Source organism: Cynara cardunculus (genome assembly GCF_001531365.2).
Source record: "Cynara cardunculus var. scolymus isolate 2C chromosome LG 11, CcrdV1, whole genome shotgun sequence".
In the NCBI taxonomy this organism is placed as follows: Eukaryota; Viridiplantae; Streptophyta; class Magnoliopsida; order Asterales; family Asteraceae; genus Cynara; species Cynara cardunculus.
Genome location: NC_037538.1, coordinates 3,069,577 through 3,096,090, shown reverse-complemented (window position 1 = coordinate 3,096,090; position 26,514 = coordinate 3,069,577). Strand labels below are relative to the sequence as shown.

Sequence of the window (26,514 nt, the reverse complement as noted above, 5' to 3'; positions counted from 1 at the left end):
ATATATATATATATATATATATATATATATATATATATGGATATTCGTTTTTAAGATTATATAGTTAAAGAATCAAAATAAGTAACAAAATAATTAAAATTAAAAATAGCTAAATTATTTATATTTATTTCGATAAACAATTTTATCACATTGATTTGTTTATATACTTATTACATTTTTAATTATTAGAATAGTACTCGTGCAATGCAGCGAGATACATCTCGAGTTTAATATTTTATTTTATTCTTTGTTTATGTCCATGTTATAATACGATTTTATGTGTTTTTAAGAAAACAATAATGATTTTATTTTTGAATAAAATATAAATTTGAAAAAAAAAATTATCAATGTTATCAACTATTTAAAAGTTCTTATTTTTTATGTAAGTTTTTTAATTTATTTTTTTATTATAATTTAATTTAAGTTTAATAATGAAACAATTTATTTTTGGTTTAATAACATAACATTTTATAAATATAATAATTAAGTGTTATGTTAGAACTCAATAATTATCCTAATTATATTTTATATTTAAATGTATTTGATTATATTTATTGACAATTAGTTACACGAATTCAGAATTCCATATAATAAGTTGTACTTACACACAATCTACTTGTAATCTTGAGTTTTAAGTAACATGCATTAATAATCAGTACTTTATACATAAAAATTGGTTTTTAAAATTTTTTGTCAAATGTTTTATAATATAGTATAGTTATATGATATTTTAATAATATAATTTTTTATTTCGATGTAATATTTGGGAAAAAAAAATTAAATTCTCTCTATTCATTTTAAAATTATTTTGGAGGACTAAAAACATGACACCGAAATGTGAAAAGTGGCATTTTTCCACACGGAGAATGATTGTGGGGATAGTGATAGTGTGGAGGCAGCTCTTATATGCGACGGTTGCTCGCCGGCACCGCCCTTACCCTTTTTGAAAATAAGAACAGTTGTTCGACGTTTGGTAAGATAAAACATAACACGTAAAATAACGAATTTATCCTTAATGAGCTGTTTATATATAATAAATTATAATAAGATATATTATTAGAAAGTTCTCGTTAAAACAATTAAAATAAAATTGTTATGTAGTTTCTAATTTTTATATTATATCTAATCGACGTTGATTTTTATTATTAATATATAATAAATTATATAAATTAATAAAAATATAGAAACTGTATAAAAATAATAAATTAAGAATAGTAAAATGAAAGTTTAAAAAGTATAAAATACATTAAATAAAATGTAAAAAGAAGACTCATTTGATATTTTAGAAGATAATTAAGTTCTATTTTGAGATTATGTTGTAAAATATAAGTTTGTTCTACCAAGTCCCATATAATAGAGGTACCATGTTTCACTTTGTTCTACTATGTTCTTGTATGTTCCAGATAAAAACTCTGCCAAACTTGGAACATGGGTCCTTGTTCTGCTGTATTTAGTTATATCTAATGTACCAAACGCACCCTTAAAGATATAATAAAAGACTTTCGATAAACTTTTAGAAGTGAACTTTATGTAATGAGCCAAGTTTTTTCCTAAACTTGTTCTTCCCAATTAAAAGACATGTTCCTTTTTATCTATGAAAAAAAACTTTGAAACAAAAAACTCTCTCAATATATACCGACAGATTAATCAACATAGAAAGCTTTATCCATTCATGGAGGAATTTGGATTGAAATGAATTTAAAATCATTGGTGTATTTGGTTTGTAGAATTTGGAATGAAATTTGATTTCATTATTTATAGAAAAAATTATCCTAATTATATTTTTGATTTTTTATATTTAAAATGAAATATTTATCTTGTATTTGATCATGTTTATTTGTTGTTAGTCATACGAAATTACAAATGAAGCTTTAATAAGTTATACTTACGTACAATTTACTTGTATATGCATCAATAAATAGTACTTTATACATAAAACAATGATTTTTAAGAATTTTTATTAAATGTTTTATAAATATAGATATAAATATTCTATAATATTTCAAAAAATCTGTTAAAACAAAATAAAAAACATGTATTTTCTGTAAGGATTTCAAATGCTGCTTATCCTCGAGAAGACGTTCATGGCTTCTCCTTTGTTTATAAACACATAAAACACACCTTCAAATTCTCACACAAAACCAGCCTCCTTCTCACCTGCAGGGTTTTCCATGTGAATGGATGCATGTGTGCACTTTGTCTTTTATCAAATCTTCCATATTTCTTTTCTGTGTATCTCACTCATCTCAATTTCTTCCCATTTTAATATTCATTCTGCTTCAACTTCTGATTTGCCAGATCGATCTTCAATTGCTTTTCCTTATTTTAATCCAACAACACAAGGTTTCTAAGAATTCGTCACATGTTTGACCTGAATTTCTGGTTTATAAAAGGGGGAAACCTGTTTTTTTATTCACTTCACATGATTTCTGATACCTTTTGAAGCAAATCCATTAATGGGGTTCTCATTTAACCCCTCTGCAACTCGCCGCCGGTCAATTTTCCGGTGATCCATGATTTCATACCCCCTTTCATGCCTTTTCTTCTTCAATCACCAAAACCCTAAAACCCTAATCTTTCTTCATCAGAAACAGATCAAGATTGTCGAATTCAAATACCCAATCGATTGAATCATTATGTCGTATGCCAATTCAAGATCCGTAAGGTACTTTTCCCTCTCAAATTTCAAATTTCTTAGTTTGTGATCAAATTCTTCTTGCTTAGTTCATCGGTTAGAATTTGTTCTCCATTTGAAAGTGATGTGATTTAGTGTAATGGTTGAATTGCCATTTAGTGAATTCATCTCCGATTAAGTATGAAATTAAGGTTTATGGGTGTTTTAATTTTCCCCCAAATGAAATCTACAGGTTTCAAGATGATATCGAACCACCAAAGTTCCAATCCGTTAATGGCGACAACATGTTTAAGGTTAAATACAACATTGATGGAAAGCAACTACCTGAATCAAGAAAACCCGAAAAAAGAATCGAAAAAAACCCGCGATCCTCGTTAAAATCGAAAGTTCTATCTCGGGTTTTCTCCGAGGATTACGAGCGAGTGAAGAAGAAAATCTTGGATCCTCGAGGTTTAACCATTCGAAAATGGAACAAGATTTTCTTGATGGCATGTTTCGTTTCGCTATTCGTAGACCCGTTGTTCTTTTACTTGCCGTCGGTAAAAGACAACGTTTGTATCGACATTGGATTCACCCTCGAAGTTAGTCTCACCATTGTTAGATCAGTAGCCGATGTGTTTTACATGATTCAGATATACATGAAGTTCGTAACCGCGTATGTAGCGCCATCTTCCCGCGTTTTTGGAAGAGGTGAGCTCGTTATAGACTCTTCCAAGATCGCGAAAAGGTACATAAAGGGGGATCTTTGGATCGATCTTCTAGCTGCATTACCTCTTCCTCAGGTATACGAATCGTAAAAATCGATTCTTGTGCTTATGATTTCGTTAAATGTAAAAAACCCCTCTAAATTCTTGTGTTTTCTGGATCATTTAAGGTGCTAATTTGGATAATTATACCGAGTTTAAGTGGCTCGACGATGGCAAACACGAAGAACGTTCTCCGATTCATCATCATCTTTCAATACCTCCCTAGACTCTATCTTATCTTCCCCCTCATGTCGAAGATCGTCCAATCTACAGGTGTTGTTACAGAAACAGCTTGGGCTGGAGCTGCTTATAACTTGATGCTGTACATGTTGGCAAGCCATGTAAGTAACAATGTGAATAACATCGAGACGTCAAATTTTTTATGACACTTTTTTAAATGGTGTCGTATAAAAAGATTAATAAGACCTTTTATTTTAAAAGTGTCATCTTAAGTCTTATAACGTAGTCTATTAGGACATTTAGACATTTTTGGCCTCGATCTTGTGGTTCCGTGATCAAACCAAATATGTGTGAAACTAAAAGGAGTTTCTTGTTCTAATCTTGATATTACAGTTTATAGGAGCTTGTTGGTATCTTTTATCGATCGAGAGGCAAGAAGACTGCTGGAGAATCGTATGTCTTGCCGAGGATCCATCGTGTGAGGACCAGTTTTTTGATTGCAAAAGAATTAGCGAACCCAGTAGACGCTCGTGGTTCCAGACGAGCAACGTGACAAATCAATGTGTACCCACCAGCGACTTTTATCCGTTCGGTATCTATGGGGAAGCATTGGATGCAGAAGTTACTTCGGCTTTGTTCTTCAATAAGTACTTCTATTGCCTTTGGTTTGGCTTGAAGAATCTCAGGTAGCTATTGTGATCATCAAGAACATGAAACAATCTCGTATCGATTCTCGTTAATTTTCATCAATTCCTCGAACTTCATTGGTGTTTTGTTGCTCGAATATGCAGTTCTTTGGGACAAGATTTGATGACGAGCACTTACGTTGGTGAAATCATGTTCGCGATAGTAACCGCGGTTGTGGGACTGGTTCTATTCGCGTTGTTAATCGGAAATATGCAGGTAAGTTACGTTTCTTATGGTTTATGTCTTTATGAGATTATATTCGATCTGGTATTTCGAAATTTGTAACGGGTTTTATTGACAGACGTATCTTCAATCGACAACGGTTCGATTAGAAGAATGGAGAATCAGGAGAACCGATACAGAACAGTGGATGCACCACCGGCAACTGCCGCCAGAACTACGGCAGGCCGTTCGGAGATATGATCAGTATAAATGGGTTGCGACTCGAGGGGTGGATGAAGAATCCCTTCTCAAAGGCCTCCCGTTAGATCTTCGTCGAGATATAAAACGCCACCTTTGTTACGATCTTGTTCGACGAGTAAGTTTGACATAATCGGTTTTAGCAGACGCATATTATGGGACCAAAGAATTGGGCATTAAGGTTTTTTTTGTTGATAGGTATCGTTGTTTGATCAAATGGACGAACGGATGCTGGATGCGATTTGCGAGAGGCTAAAACCGGCATTATGTACTCAAGGGACTTGTTTAGTGCGGGAAGGAGATCCGGTGAACGAAATGTTGTTTATCGTTCGAGGAAACCTCGATTCGTACACCACGAATGGTGGTCGGACCGGGTTTTTCAATTCGTGCCGGATTGGTCCAGGTGACTTCTGTGGCGAAGAACTTTTGACGTGGGCCCTGGACCCACGCCCGAGCGTCATCCTTCCATCGTCCACCCGCACGGTGAAGGCCAATTCTGAAGTCGAAGCTTTTGCTCTCATAGCAGAAGATTTGAAGTTTGTGGCATCGCAATTCCGTAGATTGCATAGTAAGCAACTACGACACAAGTTTCGGTTTTACAGCCACCAGTGGCGGACGTGGGCGGCTTGTTTCATCCAAGCGGCATGGCGGCGGTATAAGCGGAGGAAGAGTGTTAGGGAACTCAAGGCTCGTGAGAGCTTTACGAGTGTTGATTACGAGTCAGGAGCAAGCTCACCGGTGCATGGTAGGAACAATATGGCGTCACCGGACCCTGGGTTTGGTGCGTACGTTAAGAGGGTTGGTGCGAGTAGGAGGCCGGATGGCTCGAAAGCAGGTGGTGGTGGTTCGTTGCAAAAGCCAGCAGAACCTGATTTTTCTGTAGATGAGGAGGACCATTGAAAAAATGGTCTCAAAATGTGCAAAAAGTGAAAAGAAAGAAAGAAAGGGGTGGAAAATGAAAATATTATTCAGGAATCAGGAATATGTGAATATGTAGACTTATTCCGTACTTTTATTATGATTCTTGAATTGTATACATGGATTTAGAGGAGATGAAAAGAATAACATTTTGAGTGAAATTATTGTAGCTTTTGTACAGATTCAGCTCTATGTCAGATGTCATTTAACTTTTGTCTGATCAATTAAGACGCATGTATATGCATGTGATAACACCTTCACAAGGTCATAATTTGGTGATTTATCGAACAACCATAACGAGTTATGTGTTGTTTCGAGTATCTAAGGCTGTTTGCATTTCAGTTTGGACGGTTTAATCTCTTAAAACCATAAACCAAATCGTAGCGACGGTTTTTTTTTTTTCAAACCGAGCGGTTTGACATCAAATGATCAAACCGTTTAAGTTGAACAACAAAAAGGACCTCTGGTCTAACCGGTTTAGACGGTTAAGGCTCTTCTTATGGGCTTTAAACTTAAAAAAAATGAAAATTCTAGCAATATAACACTATTAAAAATAGTATACCGAATTATAAGAAATGTCTATCTCTAAAAAAAAAATGTTGAGCAAGTTGAAAAAAATAGAACAAGTCCACCAAGAATAATTGGAATTTTGGACAAACATTGAGTAAGACGAAGGACGAGTTACAATGATCGTTTATTTTTTCAATGGATTTCGAAATTTTATCAATTTAGATAATGTGATCAATTTAAAAAATAATAATTAATTGTCTAAATAAATTATTTTTTATGTACTGGGCCCTCGCTAGGATTTTACTCATTCACATCTGACAGTAATTTCCTGAATACTGCTAGCTTTAAATCATATGTTCCTCCTGTTAAGCCCGTCCAACTCAAGCCGCTAACAACCCAATTAAACTCAATTCGATTAACTGCTAACAACCTTATAAATAAGTTTATAGAACATTTCTCAAAATTGTTTTATAAAATAATTAATACTACACTTTATTTAAAAAGAATGCTAAAAAACTTGTTGAAGTGCCAAAAAAAAAGTTCTATAAACTTATTATAACACTTTTAGATATGACGCTTTACAAGTTGGTCACATAAATTTAAGTCCTATAAATAATTTCATTCGTTAGATTTATCTAACTGACTAACTTGCCAACCCAACCCAACCCAACCCAACCCGCAAATGTTGCATGGGTTAGGTTATACTTTTGAATGAGTTGGGTTGGGTTGAGACTTTTCCAAACTATCATAATTGGTTGTATAAATATCATAAACCGTCCAACCCAACTCGTGTACACCATTAGTTCTATACTAATTTTAGTTAGTTTTTAAGACAAATATTTAAATATATTTTAATTAGTGTGTGTAAATTTCTGGCTTCGCCCATGACTCAAGTTTCACTCTTACAAAGTTAGATTTGTAATTGGAACATTGTTTCATTGTATGCCAATTGGGATTCTTTTGTGGAATATATTCTCCAAAGATTAATAGATTCGAGTCTTATTATGTAAGATACTGAAATTATGTTAAAAGGACATAAGATTCGTTGTGATTTAAAGTTGTCATAATAAAATGGAGTGTCCGAACGGTTCATTATGCCAATTGGGTTCTTTTATAGATGAAAGAAACGTGTTTTTTAATTTGAAGTGGTAGGATTGGGAAAAAATTAGCTTTCTGCATAAAGCTCCCTCTTGAAAGCTTACTGAATAAGTCATTTTCTATATCATTAAGCGACTACCAACAGTCATGTATAGTTGACCGAATAAGTTGTGAGTCTCGTTAAGCTTATTAAACTGCTAACAAACAAACAAATTAATAAATCCATAAAATACGCTTCTTATGCATGTTTGATTTCTTTTGTAGTTGTAAATGACCTTAAGCAAGGCAACCGATGAGTCATCAAAGGCTCAGGTCATAAAGGGTTTTCCTTATTTTAAGAGCAAGTGGAGTTTGTGACTATTATGAGCCATTTTAGCATTTCAGTTGTGTGTTCGCCTATTTAAAGGCATCACCGTATCTGAATAAGATAGACTTTTCAGTTGCGTATCTTTTTCTTTTTTTGTTGTTTTTGAATATTATCTTCCATTTTCTTCTACCAGACTTTGTTTTCTCATATAAAAAACGGCATAAATAGATATTTAGAGGGTAAGTACCCGATGCAATAATTTACAGGGTAAGTATTTATCTGGGTAAGAGTCGTCATCTTCACTTATTAGGTAAGACTTTTCATTCTTCTCATGACTCTTACCCGGTAAGATTCTTGACTTTTGTCATGTTCATTCATAAAAAAAATTATCCGGTAAACACATTCAAGTAAGCGTTTAGTAAACGGCCTTTTAAGTGTTCAGTTGCCCGACAAGACATAAATAGATATTTAGATCCGTTTGATCTCAAAAAGTTCGGTTCTTTTTGTATTTTTTTTATGCTCTTAAGATTTAAAAGATGCATATATTTAATGTAATTTGTTTTAATTTCTATCTAACAATTAATTTTATTTTCTTAATTAACGTAATAAATGTTTGTATATACTTTGATTTTTTAATTAATAGAGAATATAACTAGCGAGGACGGGAATGTTAGGGACCGTTTACCAAATACTTACCCCGTAAGTACTTACTGGTAAAATTAAATATTATTACTTTTTTTTACAAGGTAAGATTTTAGTCTACCAAAACGGCATTAGATGCAACAATTTACCAGGTAAATGCTAACCGTGGTAAGAGTCGTTATCCTCACTTACCGGATAAGATTTTCGGTCCTTACCTCGCTCTTACCGAGTAAGACTCTTAGTCCTTGTCATATTCATCGGGTAAGATGATGTGACTTGATAAACACTTACTTAGGTAAATGTTTAATAAACGGCCCCTTAGTTAACTTATATTATACTTGATTATATAATAAAACGTCACATCAAACTTAACAGATGTCATGTAAGTCGAAAACTTATTTATCAGATAAAATACATCACGAAATAAAAAAATGAATGTTTATTACATCAATCGAAACTTTTATTATATTTTGATAGTTTTTTAATAACGAAAAATATAATGATATTAATTTTATATTTAATTTAATTTAATTATTTGCTTTTTGAGTAATACACCAACTGATAATGGAGAGAATAATCGTATATCTTTTTTGTTTTCAGCATTTTTGTTTTTAGTATTATCTCATGGACAGCAGACATACACAAAAAAACAAAAATTAAATTTCTCCATATTCATTTTAAATTGATTTATTTAAGATAATTCTAATTTATTTCTTTAATAATGATTATGGTAAATTGCATGAAAAAATAACGTATTTTAACTTAATTCTTATTTTGGGTAACTTACTTTTAAAACTTCTATTTTGACACTTAATATGTAAAGTTTTAAATATTGAATAACCGGTTGAAGCATTAACCGGTTATCATGCTAATGTGATGAGTGATGTAGTATCCAATCCAACTCATAATTATTTGCTGACGTGGTTAGTGACATGATTTTTTTTAACTAAAATTAGTCTTCAACCGATTACCCGGATACTTAACTGTTTAAAACTCTACATTTTTTTTATTAACCTGGATATCCAACCCGATATGCGAGCCGACTAATTCCAGGGCGACCACCTGCTTTGCAGATAGCCCGGAGTCACCGCATTTGAACCTCCATGACCACAAGGGGATTTTTATTTCTCCTTAGATTTGAACCTGGACCTCCCGGTACTTTTGACCTTTGAAGTCAAACTCAAACCAATCAGGAACCACCCTTGTGGTTTAAAACTTTATATATTAGATACCAAAATGGAAGTTTTGAAAGTACGTTACCCAAAATATAAATCAAGTTAAAGTAAATTACTTTTTCATACAATTTACCTTAATGACTATTGTTTAATCTACATAATAACGAGACTAATGTATTTTATTTTGTTACATAAATATAAAAAAACTTTGATTTAAAAAATAATTACAAACGAAGTAATATATATATATATATATATATATATACTTTATAATATAGTATAAATATATATACATATATATATGTATATATATTTATACTATATTATAAAGTATTTGACAAAAATTCTTAAAAACCATTTTTATACATGAAGTACTTCTTATTGATGCATATTATTTAAAATTCAAGATTACAGGTGATTTTGCGTAAGTACCACTTATTAAAGCTTCATTTTTAAATTCGTGTAACTAACTGCAGATAAACATTATCAAATACAGGATAAACATCAATTTTAACTATAGAAAATCTAAAATATAATTAAGATAAATATTGAGCTTTTAACAGAATGTTTAATTAGTATCTTTAATAAAAGTTACATTATTAAACAAAAATAAATTATTTTGTTATTAGACCTAAATTAAATTATAATAAAAAATTGAATTAAATAACTTACACAAAAAAAACAAGAACTATTAAATAGTTAATTTAATATCGATTTTTTTTTTGTAAATTTTTATGTTATCTTTAAATTTATATTTCATTCAAAAAATAAAAACATTATCGCTTTCCTAAAACCGTATAAAATCATATTATATCGATGGAAACAAATAATAAAAGTTAAACATTAAAATGAAGATTTATCTCGCATAATATTATAAATCAAATATTTTATTATTTTAGATTTGAGGTATATCGGTATTCATATCTTATTATGTGCATTTATAGTTATACACAAATACGAAAAATATCTATTTAAAATCACTTTTTTTGCTTTTCATAAAACCGAGTGTTATAGGTTTTATATTAAGGCTTACATTTTTTTAGTTAATATTTATTACATTTTTTACATAAAATGTACAAAATAATCACATAAATAACAAAATAGTTTTGCTAACCGTACCTGATTTTGCTAGCTAGGGACCCCAGTAAAAAAAAACTAACTTTTGTTCATCATCGTCCACATTTAACACCTTTCCCAACACGCAAATCCTGTCAGCTTGGACCCAAAGGAAGGACGACATAAAGGCGTATTTGGAGTTGAGGTGGTGGATGGTCGAGTTTTGGTGCAAATGGTTGGTTATTTAGCTTATGTCGGAATTGAGCTATTTGGTAAACTGGTTAAGTTACTTATACTCGATATGCACCAGGAATTGAAATACGGTATGGTAGTCAAGATACTTACAGAAATCAATTGAAACATGCAAAATTCTACATTTTTATGTTCAACGTGTGTCTACTTTGCTAAATCAAATGCAATTAGCAAAATCGTTTTGCAATTCACCCGACTATTTTGATGGTGTTGTATTTTGATGGTAAGTACTTACCGGGTAATTTTTCTTACCGGATGAACATGGCAAGGGCTAAGAATCTTACCTGGTAAGAGCGATGATAAGGATGAAGAGCCTTACCCGGTAAGTGAGGGTGGCGACTCTTACCCGGGTAAGCGCTTACCAGGTAAATTGTTGTATAAGATACATTTTGATGTACTACAATCTTACCTGATAAAATAAATTATAGTGTTGACTCCTAATGTTAAGTATTTACCGAGTAAACATTCAGGTCAACAACCATTGATTAATATTTACTAAGGGGGTGTTTGTGATTGCTTATTTAAAACAACTTATGCTTTTTCGTAAAAGTGTTTATTAACTTATGTGGTATTAAATCGGAGTTCTGTAAAAAGTGTTTGGATTAGCTTATAGCGGTACCAAAGAACAATAAATTGATAAGTTGTTTTTTAGTGTTTGACAAATTTTGCTTATATATGTAAAATGATCAAAAAAGTCAGTATTCCATATAATAAATATTTTTGATTATTAACTTATTTATTTTTTAACATGTAAAAATTTATTTTTCATTATTTATAAAAATATTTTTGACAAAAATTTATATCAATAAGATTAATAATTAACAAACATTAATAAAACAAGTTTAAAGTGGTAAACTGGTAATAAACAGTTTTTCATAAGTCAAGAAGGATTAACTTATCAAAAACTGTTTATTACCGGTTTGACACCGGTATAAACAATTTTATTTTTCTTCATCCAAACACTAGCATTTAGCTTATCACCGGTGTCAGACTGAAATAAATCAAAAAACAGCTAAAATAAGCAATCTTAAACACCCCATAAATTCCTTTGTTATATCATTTGTGAATAATTTATATAATTTTGTTAAAATACATTAAATTTTTTAAAGAGAATAAATAAAAGAATATAACAATAATAATTTATTTATGTTATGGAATATAAAAAGCAAAGGGAAAAGCAAAAGGGGAAAGGTTAAAAAGAAAAAGATGGGGATCAAACCAAAGGAGAGCTGTGGTGTTGACACCTGGCCAATCATGAATGCCAGAGCTCAAATCTACTTAAACTAGATCACTCCTTTTGTTCCAACTTGTACATTACGCATCAAAACCAGTACGTTGTTCTGTAACTTTCTATTTAAGCTCTGGAAAGACAATAGTCATTTGAGACGATGATATTTTAAAGTAATTTGCCCGCACTCAATCATACCTTTCGAACTTCTTACGATCTACGAGGAAGACGACGACGCCTCTATCTTCCTCACGTAAACCTGTAAGCAATCTTCCAACCCTAGATTCTCTATGTGTATATCGTTGATTCCTTTGTAATCTGTATATAGATGTCTGCAATGTTGAGTTACGGTTACATTACATACATGTTTCACTATGGAATTTCATTGGTATGATCGATTTCTGTTGTCCTAAAGCCATGTGTTTGGAGTTTGTACGTGGTGTGGTTTTTTCTTGTGATTAACGTTTGTTTGTTGGTGTTATTGAGCACCTGGTTGTCCAATTTCGTCGACTTCTAATCGTGTGATTGGAATAGATCTTCAGTTTTCATGCACCTGTGTTTGTTTTTGGGATGCGGGTGGTGTTGTTGAGGTTTTTGTTGATGTGGATAGAAGGTTTAAGTAGCAATGGCATTGATAATAGTAGCTTTGGAGTAGCTCTGTTCACGACTGAATAAACCTTTTGGTTTTTTTGGGTTTGTTTCAGATTAAATTGATTTTTACAGTTTGTTCAACTTTAAAGCAATATTCAACTCCTCCTTGCGTTTCTTGACGATCGGAAAGACCAATTACAAATTCACAACTCGGCTTATCTTGTTTTATATAATTCTTCTCGTAATCATAAATTATAGCTAATCAAAAGGCGTTTCTTGAAACCGCATTTTTCTCGTAATAGTTCAAAATTTCAATAAATCATCAATCTCTGATCATTTTAGATGTTCACTGGCAAATTGAATTTCTCTTTTTTGTCAATACTACTCCATTAATCCCTTGAAAAGTACCACGAGTTCCATTTTAGGTTGTTAAACTTTCCTTCAAAAGTACAACAAAGTTTCCAACTTCTGTCAACAAGACTCTCTAGTTTGTCAGGGTGAAGGGCATTTTGTACATTTAACTAATAATCAAACATTTTTATTCATCACCATGTAAAGCCAATTGTTGCCATTTTCAAGTGATAATGAGAGTATATTAGTTGTAAATTGTACAAGTCTTGCATTAAAAATGATGCTCGTAGTTTTTAACTCTTATGCAAGATAATTCTACTTGGGTTAGAGTATTAATGAGAGTATATTAGTTGTGGATTGTGAAAGTTTTGCATTCAAAATGATGAAAAGATGCTCGTTATGTAAGGCTTGGGCAAGATGATCATACTTGGGTCAGATTAGAGTATTAAAATGAAGAGAAGCTGTTTCTCTTCCAAAGGCAAAGCTATTTGAGGGTTTCGATGTCAAACGGGTTAATGTCAACTTCAGAATGTAAATGGCAGTTAGAGTATCTGCAGGAAATTTGTTGCAGTACATAATCTCTATAGCTGGTAACTACAAATAAAACATGTAGGTGGCTTTTCCGAAATAAATCCATATTAGAATTTATAAGTTTTTTAGGTTTGTCATAAAAAATTGAAGTGTAACCCATTTTTTAATGTACAGTTCGAGTAAAACATTAACCAAATCGTTGGACCATTTCGTAGAGAAAAATAATAAGGATGGATGTCTAAGATAACACACTGGGAAGAAAAAATGGACCTTTTGCCTAAAATTATGCTCCCTCTGTCCCAAAATAATTCTCCTTTTGACTTTCTAAGTCAAATACATTACTTTTTATCTTCGACATTTATATTACTTCTTTTAGTCCCTGAGAAAAAAATAACCACATTGCAATTTGTTTGAACAAAAGTGAAAAAGACATTGATGCTAGAAATGCTGACAACAATCATATTAGTCATGAATTTCAGAAGTTATAAATCTGTATGGAGTAAAAATAGAACAATTAATTTGGGATTGGGAGAGTTATGCTATTCCATATTACAAGAAGATGTCACAACTTGCTGTGATTAGGAATATAGTTCTTTGCTACTTTGCTTATTTGAGCAAGTTTTATTTCTGCTTGTATCTGTTGTTCATTTGATTAACTGATGGGAATTTTCATGTATTCAAATCAGCATTTTCATCACTTGTTAGCTATAACTTTTACTCGTAAGTATGCGGCTTTTCTCATGCTCTACCATGGACCTCCCACCTCGTCACTCATGGTGAGTGTAATAACTGTGAGAATATGTGGAACCCCCATATCACTCTCCAAAAGAGCCATTGAGGAGAAAGGGGAGGTTCCAACATATATACAGGAGAAATGGTCCAAGTCTAGCCGATGTGGGACTCCAACCCGCCCCCTCCAACAGAGGCTAGATGGACTCATATTGTCCCAGAATGTCAGGTCCCTAGAGAGGCAGACCTTGGCTCTGGTACCATGTGAGAATATGTGGAACCCCTATATCACTCTCAAAAAGAGCCCTTGAGGAGAAAGGGGAGATTCCAGCATATATACAGTAGAAATGGTCCAAGTCTAGCCGATGTGGGACTCCAACACTAACTATGAGCCTATCAAGTGTTATATGCTGAATTTTTCTCATTGTCTATGCTCATATTTGGATGTTATTATATGGATATCATGTACACTTTAACAAGTTGAAAAATTCCTTTTTTATTAATTGATTCAGGCTGCAAGATTGTTTTCTTTCTTAACATTCTAACTTTTACTTGCCATACATTTCCAGGTATTTTCTACTGTGGTAACACAATTTTGATACTGTTATATCTCGGAGGATGCCACATGCTCTGTAGAATTGCATACGTAATTAATTAGGCCTGGTGTTTGACGATTAAAGTTGGGCACTTTTTAGATCAATGAAAAGTATGTACCGCAGGTCAGTGATATACTTTGGCTGAACCTTGGCTTAATTTATGTCGTTTGTCTATTTGGCTTGTAATTTGGAGTATGCGTTCTGTTCAGCTGAGTCAGCTTCATAAATTAATCATATTTTTGTATCAGTGGCTTTTTCAAGAAGTCAAACGATAATGGGAGAATTGTTATAAGTGCAATCATGGGGATGATCTTTGGATATTTCATTGGTGTTTCTTTTCCATATTTTTCTTTTACAAAGGTATTTGGCTTTCAGAAATTCAGTAAATACTTACATTGCAAATTTCATCATCCATTAGGCTTACTCTTATGTCTTTCAGATTTCCTCACATTCAAGCATTCATTCTTCATTTGATGTCACAATGCACGAGGAGTCTAAAGCTCACGAACGCAGTTTTCCGGACAATCTTGGTTCTTCTAATACACCTGAACTACCTAAGGTACATTTTTCTCTGGATGTTTGCTGCTTTGCTTGAAACTATGAGATTACCATCTGTGACTGTTAGAATGTTCATTTTTTTTATTTGTGCCAAATAATGAACACTTTGTCTACCCTGATTGTGTTTTCTGATCTCTATCCGTCTCTCTTCCGTTCATATTAATAAGGATGTGAATAAATGATTAAACATCTAATGAGTACAGATATGGCAAACTTTTTATAAGCTTTTCTGGAGGTGAGAAGACTGTTGTATTGGTCTGGCAATTAAATGGTTGGAGTGTACGTGACTAACTTACCTGTAAATTCTGTTGACCTTGGGACCACACCATTTATAACGAAGTACATCACAGCGCAATGGTAGAAGTGTTGCTTTTGGCTTTGTAGTTTTACATTTTCTGGAAGTCATTTCTTTTAAGTTGAAATTTAAATTCAAAAATAAACCCAGGTTTGAGCTTGGTTAATGGTGTTCAGTCTGTAAGCTTGTGACGGATTTTAGTGTTTGGTCTTTGTCTATTCCTTGCTGATCGTATGTTATTGTAATTAGCTTTATTTGAAAGTCTTTGTTTCTTAATTTTATCTTTTTTTTTTGTAAGGGTGTCCGGGCCAAAGCCCGATTAATCCCCGGCAATTTTGGAGGCTAAGCATGGCCCCACTTAAATGTCGCCAACACTCCCCTCCCAGGGCTCGAACCCGGGTTCATGACTATGCCATGCCCAAGCCTTTACCACTAGGCTGGAAGGTCTTTGACTTAATTTTATCTTTGCAGACAAGAAATTTGCACATTATTGTTGGTTTAGGGTTTAAGAAATATTTTCGGTCGTGTTGACTTTACACATAATCTTGGCTTTGCACGGATTAGCAACTCATCACTTTTTTGGTTTCAGATTTATGTTCCAACGAATCCCCATGGAGCAGAGTCATTACCGCCAGCAATTGTAGTTTCAGAGACTGATTTTTATTTAAGAAGATTATGGGGTGAACCTTCTGAGGTATGGAATTGAGATTTGGACGCTGAGACAACATTTTGTTGAGTCATTCAGCCAAATATGTTTTCTCCTGTCGGTGCTCTGCACAGATTTTAGTATATCTTTTACCTTAACTATTCATTCTTGTTTGTATTTGTTATAGCGTGGCATGTTGGTAGTCAATCTTTATGGGGCTGAATTTTGATTGTTAACCCCTTTTTTGCTTATGTCAAATCTGAATTTTGATTGTTGACCCTTGTGTGTATATTTTAATTATGTGTTTCATTGGTCTCTATCCATGGTTTAAGTTTTTACAGGGGGCCAAAGACACTAATCATAGTGGGGTATGACGGGGATAATGGGGTCTCGTTTTTACATTTGAGTTATTAATTTGATAGATCCTTTTTGTCAAGTGCATGCTCAACTTGGTGGTGTGTTTAAGCAGCAGGGTATTGTTTCCATCTTATAGTTATGGTAGCTATTTTTATACATGCAATCTATATGGCAATGCAACAAATTTCTAATGTTGTCGGGATAAAATAAGCTTTTGCGGACAAATTTACTTGGCATACTTTGACGTGTCCAGTTGTTGGATGCTAATAAGCTATCTGAAGCTATTTTACACGGTGTTGGAAATTTTCAGGATTTGAAGAAGAAGCCAAGGTATTTGGTAACTTTAACTGTTGGATGGGATCAGAGGAATAATATTGATGCAGCAGTAAAAAAGGTTCCATGAGATGGATATTTCTTTTTGTTCTTTTTAATTTGGTGCTATTTCAAAATACTGAGGTCTGGGCATGATTTTTTCATAGTTTTCCGATGATTTTCAAATCATGCTTTTTCACTATGATGGTCGAACAACAGAATGGGATCAATATGAATGGTCAAAGCAAGCAATTCATATCAGCGTCAGGAAGCAAAGCAAATGGTATCCTGAGATTCCACCGTCACTGCCAAGTCCTGGTTTTTTTTCATGTTTGCTATGTTGAGTTCTTCCGTTTTCTTTATTTTTTCACTTTTCTTGTAGGTGGTATGCAAAGAGGTTTTTGCATCCAGATATTGTAGCAGCTTATGATTTCATTTTTGTTTGGGATGAAGATCTTGGTGTTGAGCACTTTAATGGGGACAAGTACTTTCTTTTTCTCTGCTTTCAGATCATGCCTTGTAGTAAGCTAAGTTTAAGAGTTATGCAGCATTAATTTGTTTGCTTATGCATTACATTCCAGGTACATGCAGTTAGTTAAGAAACACCGTTTGGAGATTTCTCAACCTGGCCTTGAACCCAATGAGGGATTAACATGGGAAATGACAAAGAGGAGAGGTGATAGAGAAGTTCACAAGTAGGTTACTATTTTTTAATTTTGTATACTTTTTCTAATTGTAGTATAAATATTGTAATGGTTTTTTGGAAGACCATGGTAACTTACGTCTTTGACTTGACTAATTCATGGGGTCCGCCTGGGAAAACTGAGCCTTTTGGCTTGTAGGCCCCTAAAGAATTGGTATCACTTGTGGGTTCAAACCTGAGACCTATGATACATAAATCCCAAGCATTACTCACCAAGCCAACCCTGGGGGTTATGAATACTATAATATTGTAGAATGCATCTTTGAAATAGTTTCAAAATATGAACGACACTTGATTTCTATATGTTTGGATTTGCTAACAGGTTTACAGATGAGAAACCAGGATGGTGCAGTGATCCGCATCTGCCTCCATGCGCAGCGTACTACTTCTCTCTCTGTTGCAATTTCATACTTGTCCCTACATACAGTGATGATGTCATCTTTGATTAAGCCACCAGTGGGTTCTTCTATGGGGCATATATAAGTGTTTGATGTTTCATATAGAAGCTATTAATCATCAACAAGATGTAGCTTTTGGTACAGTAAAAATAGTAATTAAACTAGCAGACTTGGTTTGCTCCTAAGAACAGAGATACTTGTCTAAGAAATTCATGAGAAAATTTAGAATATCAGAAGAAAATGCATATATTGGTGCAACTTTTCAAACACTATAATGTAGTTTTGGTTGGTTTCATAAACTAATTATAGTGAGTTAGTGACGATATTTACAGCCTAGGATAGCGTAGCCATCATTAAGGAATGCTTCATCTTCAACTGGATTATGTGAATATTTGCATGTTTATTGTCATAAATTGAATGGGATCTATTTGGTTATAATGAAGTACTCAAATAAGTCTTTTTGTTCTCAGAACGCATCTGGGCCTTTCTTTTCTTGTTGACACTTTGTTGTTAACTTGCTTCTTTGGGTTTAGAAGTTTTCACATGTAGCCCAAAAAAAACAACTCTTTCCTGTGTTTCAAAACTAATGTAAACATCCACTACAATTTGATTGAATACGTGTGTGCCTCATTCTATATTTTTTTAAAACTATATGTATATGTGTATGCATATGTGTATTTATATCACGGATTTTAACAAATGTTTGACCACTTCCACTAACCCATCTGTCAATTAACTTCTCCAGTTTGCTGGCTGCTTCTCATTTACAAGTATAGATTTAGGCTTATGTAGTGACCCTTGTAGCTACTGAGCTATAATAGGATGGTTATTAGGAATAGTATGTACATGAAATTCAAATTGACATCATGCATTACATATTGAGCTAATCTTGAAGATTCTATTATTTATAATGAAGCTAACTTGGGTTTCGGTACTCATTGCTGCGATCCTTATCCAGATTTGTGGAGATTATGGCTCCTGTGTTCTCTCGGGATGCTTGGCGATGTGTGTGGTATATGATCCAGGTAAAAATGTATTTCAAGAATCAAACCGTAAAAAGATACACATATAAATTATGTACAATTTCAAAAGGTACAAGTATGTAGTCTGGTGGCTAGTGCAATACGTTCTGCACGTGTGTTCTTTCCAATTTTCACTTTCTCATGTACATGCAGAATGATTTGGTGCATGGATGGGGTTTGGATTTTGCACTTAGAAGATGCGTAGAGGTCAGTATTTTTATATTTTATTTTCCGTATTTTTTTCCATGTATAGTTTCATTCGTGAAATATTTATAGCCAATGCATTACATCATGCCCTTTCATGATAATTATAAAGGAACTTAAGTCTGTAATGATTGAGGATTTGGGGGTTACACTTCTCCATGCTTCCCTTTCCTTTAATAGATACGATGGACTGGTCATAATGACAGTTTTCCTCTGTCCAAAATAAACCGCTTTACTGCTCGAGTATTCTGTCTGCCATTGAAGGGTCATTGCCATCTACTTCTGTTTATCTAACTTAAAATTCAATTTGTTTTTGAGTATTTGTCGAACATGAAACATATCTATAAATTCCTCATAAAACTTGTTTCTTTCTCACAGCCTGCATATGAAAAAATTGGCGTGGTTGATTCACAATGGATCGTGCATCAACATATCCCTTCACTGGGGGGCCAGGTGAGCCATCATAACCTTTGAATGTGTTGGAGTCCCACGTTGGCTAGACTTGGACGGTTTCTCCTGGAGATATGTTGGACCCTTCTATTTCTCCTCGAGGGTTCTTTTGGAGAGTGATCTGGGGGTTCAACATATTCTCACATGGTACCAGAGCCAAGGTCTGCCACTCTAGGGACGTGACACTCATGGGACAATCTTTGTCCATCTAGCCTCTGTTGGTGGGGGCGTGTTGGAGTCCCATATCTGCTAATCTTGGACCATTTCTCCTGTTTATATGTTGGAACCTTCTATTTCTTCTCAAGAGCTCCTTTGGAGAGTGATCTTGGGTTCCTCATATTCTCACAAAGTGGTTGATTTTCGTTCTACGAATGATATATGAATGTCTGTTTCACATGGAAAAAAACAAGAGCTAGTGTTACCAACAAATGATTCTTCGTGTATAATATTATATAGTTTCTATGAATCCATACGTATGTATATTGGCTTGCTAAATGATAGCGTCTGTGTTGATTCAGGGCGAGTATGAGAAAGGGAAAGCTCCTTGGGAAGGGGTAAGCATGTTCTTTCCTTATATAATGTATTTATAAGGAGATTACTCCCTTGGTCACAAATAAATGCAACATTTGACAAGATACAACCTAAATGAATGTGGTTAACTATTGGTTATCTAAATACCATTAACAATACATAAACAGAGGAAACCTATCAACCAAAATCAGTGTTATCAATATCTTATAGTGATTACTAATGGGTAAAGAGTAAAGACGCAATCTTGGACTGAAACTTTGTGACATTGTTGCATTTATGTTGGGGGGTTGGGTTCCGGTGAGAAGGAAAGTTATAGTGAGAAGTGTAAGAAGAGATCTCTACCCTTGGATTAATCCAAATTGAATGTCAATACTAATGAGGTGCACCGAGATGTACAAGATCAATTCCCTTCTAAAGCACAATTCATTGGTGGGCATGAGATTAAAAGTAGTCAAGGGTTCAGATCTCTTCTTATGCTTCTCACAATAACTTTTCTTCTCACACGATCCTTCGCCTGTTGAGGGGATGGTTGGAGGACAAGATATATGCTTATTAAAAGTTGCTTATTATGCTTGAAACCATAGGTAAAAGAGAGATGCAAAAGTGAATGGGCTCTATTCCAAGATCGACTTGTGAATGCAGATAAAGCATACTTGAAGCAAAACGGAACTAAACTTTGACATATGCATTTAGGCAGGTTTTGTACGCACATTGCTTTGCTTTGTCTTAAAGCCCGTTTGGCTTCTCCTCATCCGCGTCTCAGGAGTTGGTCATTTGGATCCTGGACTGGACCTCTCTCCTGGTGATTTCTTGTCCGCGGTTTATAGCCAAACATTTTTTGTACAATAGGCATGATAAGTAGCTTTTGTGCATAGTTATAAATACCAAATGTTCGATTAAGCAGGTATCATCTGATTGTTGCGTGATCATTGTATATATGCCCTCAACAAATATCACAACTTACATGGACTTGAAACATCTTAACCATTGCGAATCTGCAGATAGTTTCTTTCTTTTCTTGTGCAAATGTGATAATATGTAAATCTTGTAACAAGTTTATTCCAAGTCGAGCAGAAATGCAAAGGCATTAGATGAGATGTATACTGACCTGGCTTCTACTGATGGTTTAAAAGTTATTCTCGGTTCCTAGACTTTAGTCCAAAAAATGTGAGTGAAAAGGAAATAAGAGAGGAACATGTCTTATTATTAAAAAGTTGTTTGGCGATTAGTTAGCCCCATCAATTGTCTTTTGATAATGGGTTTTTGGCCCCGTTTTGGACCAATTCTACCCTCCACATGAGTTGTTGTTTTAAGTTCAGATACCCTACCCCTTTGTACTACTTCTGAACATGGTATATTAAATATGTCTAATTCGATTCTGTTATTACATATGATATATGTAAATTGTAATTTAATTAATATTTATGGTGTAATTTAATGTTAGAAACCATGTAGTAGGAGTGTAGTTTGAATTGTTAAATGAGTTGGTTGCTGTGGGGTGATGGTGTTTGGAGTGAGGTTGAAGATGTTTAATTCACCAAACAATCTTATTCTCTCATCTCATCTCACCTTTTCAATTGCTTATTTTATTCTATTTTAAAATATACTAAAAACCGACACACATAATATAGTGAGATATATTTTAATTTTAATGTTTCGTTTTATAATACGATTTTGAGAAAATGAAAATGTTTTTTTTATCGATATTAATATCAAATTAACAATTTAAAAGTTTTTGTTTTTTTTGTATTATCTTTTTTAGTATAATTTAATTTAGGTTTAATAACGAAGTAATTAATTTTATATCTAATAATAATAATGTTTTTTGTAAAAATAATAATTCTTAGTTCAATCTTTTTATTATAATTTATTTTTGGTTTAATAGTATAAATTTTTTAAAGATAATAATTAAGTATTTTGTTATAACTTAATAAGTATCTTAATTATATTTCATATTATTTATATTTAACAATGAGATGTTTATCAGTTTGTTATATGAATTCAACGTATAGCTTTAAAAAGTTGTACCCATGCACCATTTATTTGTAATCTTGAATTTTAAGTAATGTACATTATTAAATAGTATTTGATGTATTAAAAATGACTTTTAAGAGTTTTACTCAAATGCGTTGTAATATAGTATAGATTATACGTATCAAAGCCTAATCAAATGTATTAATAAAGGATAATTTCTATACTCAAAATCATTTACAATAAATTTGAGTGGTATGTTAATGATAGTGATCATTGCTTTATCTTATGTGCTAATCTATAATATTAATAATGAAAACACAATTTTTTTATTAGATTAATTTTAATATATATTTTTATCCGTTTTTGCTTGGTTCTCTCGGTTTTTTTTCCCGAGACGCTCCCATAATCTTTTCGATGCGTGTTTAATATATATATTTTTATATTATATGTATATATAAATTATCTTAAATATTTAATTAGAAAATTGAAAATTTTTATTGAATGAAATGTTGTAAATTTAATAAAAAATAATAATTTATTTTTACGGTTTATATATGGATTTGCCGGTTTGTATAATATAAACGGCTACTTACATAGCAGAAGAAGTAGTTTGCTTATGGCGTCAAATCGAAGTAAAGAGAGAAGCATTTCAATGGTTCTGGTACCAACCGCAGGTGCAGAATTCTCCATATATTTGCGTTTCTTTTACTTTCGTCACCCTCAATTGCTCTGTTCTTTCGTAAAGCCAACTGCTAACTCTCCTTTTTCTGGTTTCTATTTTGTTATATATATATATATATATATATATATATATATATATATATATATATATATATATCTGTTGGCACGATCCTCCATTTTTGAATTAGTGTGAAGATTTCAACTTTTCAAGGGATCCAGGTTTAGATTCCAGGCTAATTTTGATTTTGATTGAGGTGAATTTCTAAATTTGGTTCGGATTTTGTTATGATGTGCTTTCCTCTACGGCTGTTTGCCAATTGATTTGTGTATAGTTCCAAATTGAACATTATTAGAGAAATTATTCCTTTCTAATTTGATATCTATGTTTATATTCTCTTTTCGCTTTCCCTTTTCCTCCTGAAAGAAGGAAAAAGATGGGAGAATTGACAGGTTACCAGTTGGGGGTTATTGGTGCATTGTTTCTATCAGTGGCATCATCAGTCTCCATTGTTATCTGCAACAAAGCCTTGATGAGCAATCTTGGTTTTCCTTTTGGTAAACTCCATTATATTATATCACCATTTTTCTTAAAGCTCACTTTTCTACACTTATAGCACTCTTCGGGGCTGTGTGGTTGGTTTTCCATTAAGTCCTACATGGATAAAGCTGTTTGTATGGATTAATCTGTCTTTATAGATTGGAAATGTTTTTGTCTGGGAGGGTTTTTCCATATACAGAGGAGCATTTATTTTAATTGGTAAGAGGTTTGAAAAAAAACTTGGCTTTCTGCATAAAGCTCTCCGTAAAAGCTTAATGGCTAAGTCACTTTCTATATCATTAAGCTAATACCAAACAGTCATATATATAACTGACCTAATAAGCTGTCAGTCCCATTAAGCTGCTAACAAACAGGCCCGAAGGATTTGACAGTTGACACTGTTTTGGTGTCATGTGACTACCATGGTTAGGTGCATGTTTTATCACTTCTTATGGTACGGAATAAAGATTAATGTGTGCTTTTTGGTTGAAAGCTACAACATTGACTAGTTGGCATCTGATGGTAACTTATTGCACCCTTCATGTGGCGCATCGCTTGAATTTCTTCGAAAACAAGAGAATTGATATGAAGACTGTGATTCTTTTTGGCATTCTGAATGGTGTTTCCATTGGTTTTCTTAACTTGAGCCTTGGGTTTAACTCCATTGGCTTCTATCAGGTATGCATTTGTTACAGTTTCTCATCCATACAGTAAAACTTCAAAATCGCCATATGGGTGCATTGATGATATTGCGGTCTCTATCTCGCAGATGACCAAACTTGCAATCATACCTTTCACTGTGCTCTTGGAGACTCTTTTCTTGAAAAAACAATTCAGGTAGCTTAATCAAAATTACCATTTTGTGTGCCTTATTTTTACACGCGAGAAGAATATGATTGTGTTAATCGCTTGGTGTGAAGATAAAATGGGGATCCAAGCATGACATCTTACTTCGGTGAAACCTAGTTTCCTACATGCCGTTCAAGCTTACATCTTTCTGATTATTATTCGAACTTATAACTTATTGCAGTCAGAAAATAAAGTTCTCTCTTTTCGTTCTACTTGTTGGAGTTGGCATAGCATCAGTGACAGATCTTCAGCTCAATTTCGTTGGGACGGTTCTTTCTCTTCTAGCTATCGCCACCACTTGTGTCGGACAAATTGTATCCTCTTTACTTCATTCAATCAATCCTGTGGTTTTACGTTCGTAAAATGTTCTATTTTTACTGAAAAATGTATAATTTGAAACAATCAGAAGGATCATGAAGTTCATTCTTAACCAAATTTCACAATTTTAGCTGACAAACACAATTCAGAAGAGACTGAATGTGTCATCAACTCAGCTATTGTATCAATCGGCCCCATTCCAAGCAGCTATTCTGTTCGTCTCTGGCCCTTTGGTGGATCAGTACCTCACCAACCAAAATGTTTTTGCCTACAAATACTCCCCTATTGTTTTGGTACTCTTCCATTACCATCATTGTACTCATGAATAGTTCCTACAATGCATTGCTCACTTGCACGGTACAAATGATCGATGCATGGTCAAATCTATGTATTCTGAAGCATTTTTTCGGCATACATCATGGGATAGTAAAATGTTGAACTGAATTTGATGATGGTTGCAGGTTTTCATTATAATGTCATGTTTGATCGCGGTTTCAGTGAATTTTAGTACATTTTTGGTGATTGGGAAAACATCACCGGTTACATATCAAGTTCTCGGTCATCTAAAGACATGCCTTGTTCTTGGATTTGGGTACACCTTGCTACATGACCCTTTCACTGAGAGAAACATCATTGGAATACTGGTAGCCATTGCTGGAATGGGGTTGTATTCTTACTTTTGTACCCTTGAAAACAAAAAGAAACAGATGATTGACTCTTCCGGATCCCAGGTACATAAACATACCCCTCTTTAGAAGTTATATATTTACATGGAGGGAGATTCAGGAGAAAACCCTCCAAAAAAATGAAAATTTGAGGAACACCATGATAATCATTCATTTGGACAGTATGTACATTATGCCTACAAGTAATTGAAAATGTTTTCTGTTTTTTATGCATGTGTGCACATGATCTAAATTACTTGCATGCACACGTGCATACCATCCAAATGAACGGTTATCAGAGTATTCCTCAATTTTTCATTTTTTTTTTTGCAGTTTTCTCCGAACCTGACCCTATTTACATGATCTAGATTCAAATGAGAACCGTAATTTTGAAAAACTGGGAACTAACTATTTGACTTTTTTAGATTAAAGATAAAGATAGCAGTGCACAACTTTTGGGACATGAAGAAGAGAGAGGAAGTTTTGAGGTTACAAAAGCAACCAAAGACTCTCTTGTTTAAGTTGAAGAATCAAATAGCAATTTTTAGATGTTCCATTTTCTTGTTTAATATCATCATACTTTCTATTGAATATGATGGGATTCTTTATTCTTTTAAATAACACTATAAATATGCCATTTTTTAATTGGTTTGTAGATACCACAAGAACTTGTATTTGTAATACACTTTGTGTACTTTACTTTTTATTTTGAATGGTTTTGTATTAATTTTTTATGGTTTCACAGACAACCATACCCAAACGGTAGGTCCGTCTAAGAACGGGACAATGTATCTTCCCATTATTCCAAATCTTTCATTCTACATAACCTAAGACTTTGATACGACTGTATGAATTAAGTTATCTGTATGAGCTAAGTTAAGTTGTTGTATTAACAAATAATTTAAATGATAGAAACATCTGTTTTACGCTTCTTTTTATATCGTTATGATTACGGCATTGACGACAAAAACACAGGACTTATTGATTTATGTTTAAGACGGACGGAGTATCTTTTTCTATTTAATTTGCAGTTAGTTATTTATAAAAATAAAAGAAAAAAATTAGCGCGCTTTCCGCGCCTGGTTTGACACAGTTTTGAACAGAAGAGATGGGGGATAATTTCAACCTCCTACCATACCTTCCTCATTGATCACAAACCTCCTCCGACGGGCACGATTACTCTCTCCGGTGACGTTCTAGTGCCGGACGAGAGAGGACGACGGCTGAGGTATCCATGTTGCATATTCAATTCCTGATTTTATTTAAAGAATTTTCCAAGTTTCTTACAATTTTATGTGAGCATTACTTGTTTGATTAGTAATGACCACGAAATCTCTTCTTTCTTCGTTAGGAATCATTGA

The 26,514-nt window shown here is 33.3% G+C and overlaps 3 protein-coding genes across 3 annotated transcripts; all 3 read left to right on the top strand.

Annotated features, from left to right (window-relative positions):
• Positions 1-2,169: 2,169 nt before the first annotated feature.
• Positions 2,170-5,751, top strand: LOC112521462 (protein CNGC15b-like). Its single transcript, XM_025130337.1, has 7 exons — positions 2,170-2,665; positions 2,868-3,417; positions 3,510-3,722; positions 3,955-4,247; positions 4,353-4,464; positions 4,550-4,786; positions 4,867-5,751. Exons 1-7 carry the CDS (start codon positions 2,637-2,639, stop codon positions 5,566-5,568), a joined length of 2,136 nt encoding a protein of 711 aa, XP_024986105.1. The 5' UTR covers positions 2,170-2,636; the 3' UTR covers positions 5,569-5,751.
• A 6,308-nt stretch (positions 5,752-12,059) lies between these two features.
• On the top strand, positions 12,060-21,113 carry LOC112521216. The gene is made up of 15 exons (XM_025129941.1): positions 12,060-12,115; positions 14,626-14,775; positions 14,901-15,012; positions 15,092-15,211; positions 16,095-16,199; positions 16,819-16,902; positions 16,988-17,103; positions 17,203-17,304; positions 17,402-17,515; positions 17,846-17,902; positions 18,880-18,946; positions 19,097-19,150; positions 19,526-19,600; positions 20,116-20,151; positions 20,713-21,113. Exons 2-15 carry the CDS (start codon positions 14,756-14,758, stop codon positions 20,806-20,808), a joined length of 1,158 nt encoding a protein of 385 aa, XP_024985709.1. The 5' UTR covers positions 12,060-12,115; positions 14,626-14,755; the 3' UTR covers positions 20,809-21,113.
• Positions 21,114-22,719: 1,606 nt separating this feature from the next.
• Positions 22,720-25,960, top strand: LOC112521583 (UDP-xylose transporter 1-like). Its single transcript, XM_025130526.1, has 9 exons — positions 22,720-22,776; positions 22,972-23,037; positions 23,208-23,338; positions 23,815-23,999; positions 24,091-24,158; positions 24,352-24,484; positions 24,620-24,781; positions 24,950-25,219; positions 25,579-25,960. The coding sequence occupies exons 3-9, from the start codon at positions 23,218-23,220 to the stop codon at positions 25,672-25,674; spliced, it is 1,035 nt and encodes a 344-aa protein (XP_024986294.1). The 5' UTR covers positions 22,720-22,776; positions 22,972-23,037; positions 23,208-23,217; the 3' UTR covers positions 25,675-25,960.
• The last annotated feature ends 554 nt before the right edge of the window (positions 25,961-26,514 follow it).

Bases quoted from the DNA above. Each gene is read 5' to 3' on its own strand.
- LOC112521462 (XM_025130337.1), top strand. From the start codon at position 2,637: ATGTCGTATGCCAATTCAAGATCCGTAAG. The intron at 2,666-2,867 runs GTACTTTTCCCT...TGAAATCTACAG, and splicing joins GCCAATTCAAGATCCGTAAG to GTTTCAAGATGATATCGAAC. The intron at 3,723-3,954 runs GTAAGTAACAAT...TTGATATTACAG, and splicing joins TGTACATGTTGGCAAGCCAT to TTTATAGGAGCTTGTTGGTA.
- LOC112521216 (XM_025129941.1), top strand. From the start codon at position 14,756: ATGAAAAGTATGTACCGCAG. The intron at 18,947-19,096 runs GTAAAAATGTAT...ATGTACATGCAG, and splicing joins GTGTGTGGTATATGATCCAG to AATGATTTGGTGCATGGATG. The intron at 19,151-19,525 runs GTCAGTATTTTT...TCTTTCTCACAG, and splicing joins CACTTAGAAGATGCGTAGAG to CCTGCATATGAAAAAATTGG.
- LOC112521583 (XM_025130526.1), top strand. From the start codon at position 23,218: ATGGGAGAATTGACAGGTTACCAGTTGGGGGTTATTGGTGCATTGTTT. The intron at 24,000-24,090 runs GTATGCATTTGT...TCTATCTCGCAG, and splicing joins ACTCCATTGGCTTCTATCAG to ATGACCAAACTTGCAATCAT. The intron at 25,220-25,578 runs GTACATAAACAT...TGACTTTTTTAG, and splicing joins TTGACTCTTCCGGATCCCAG to ATTAAAGATAAAGATAGCAG.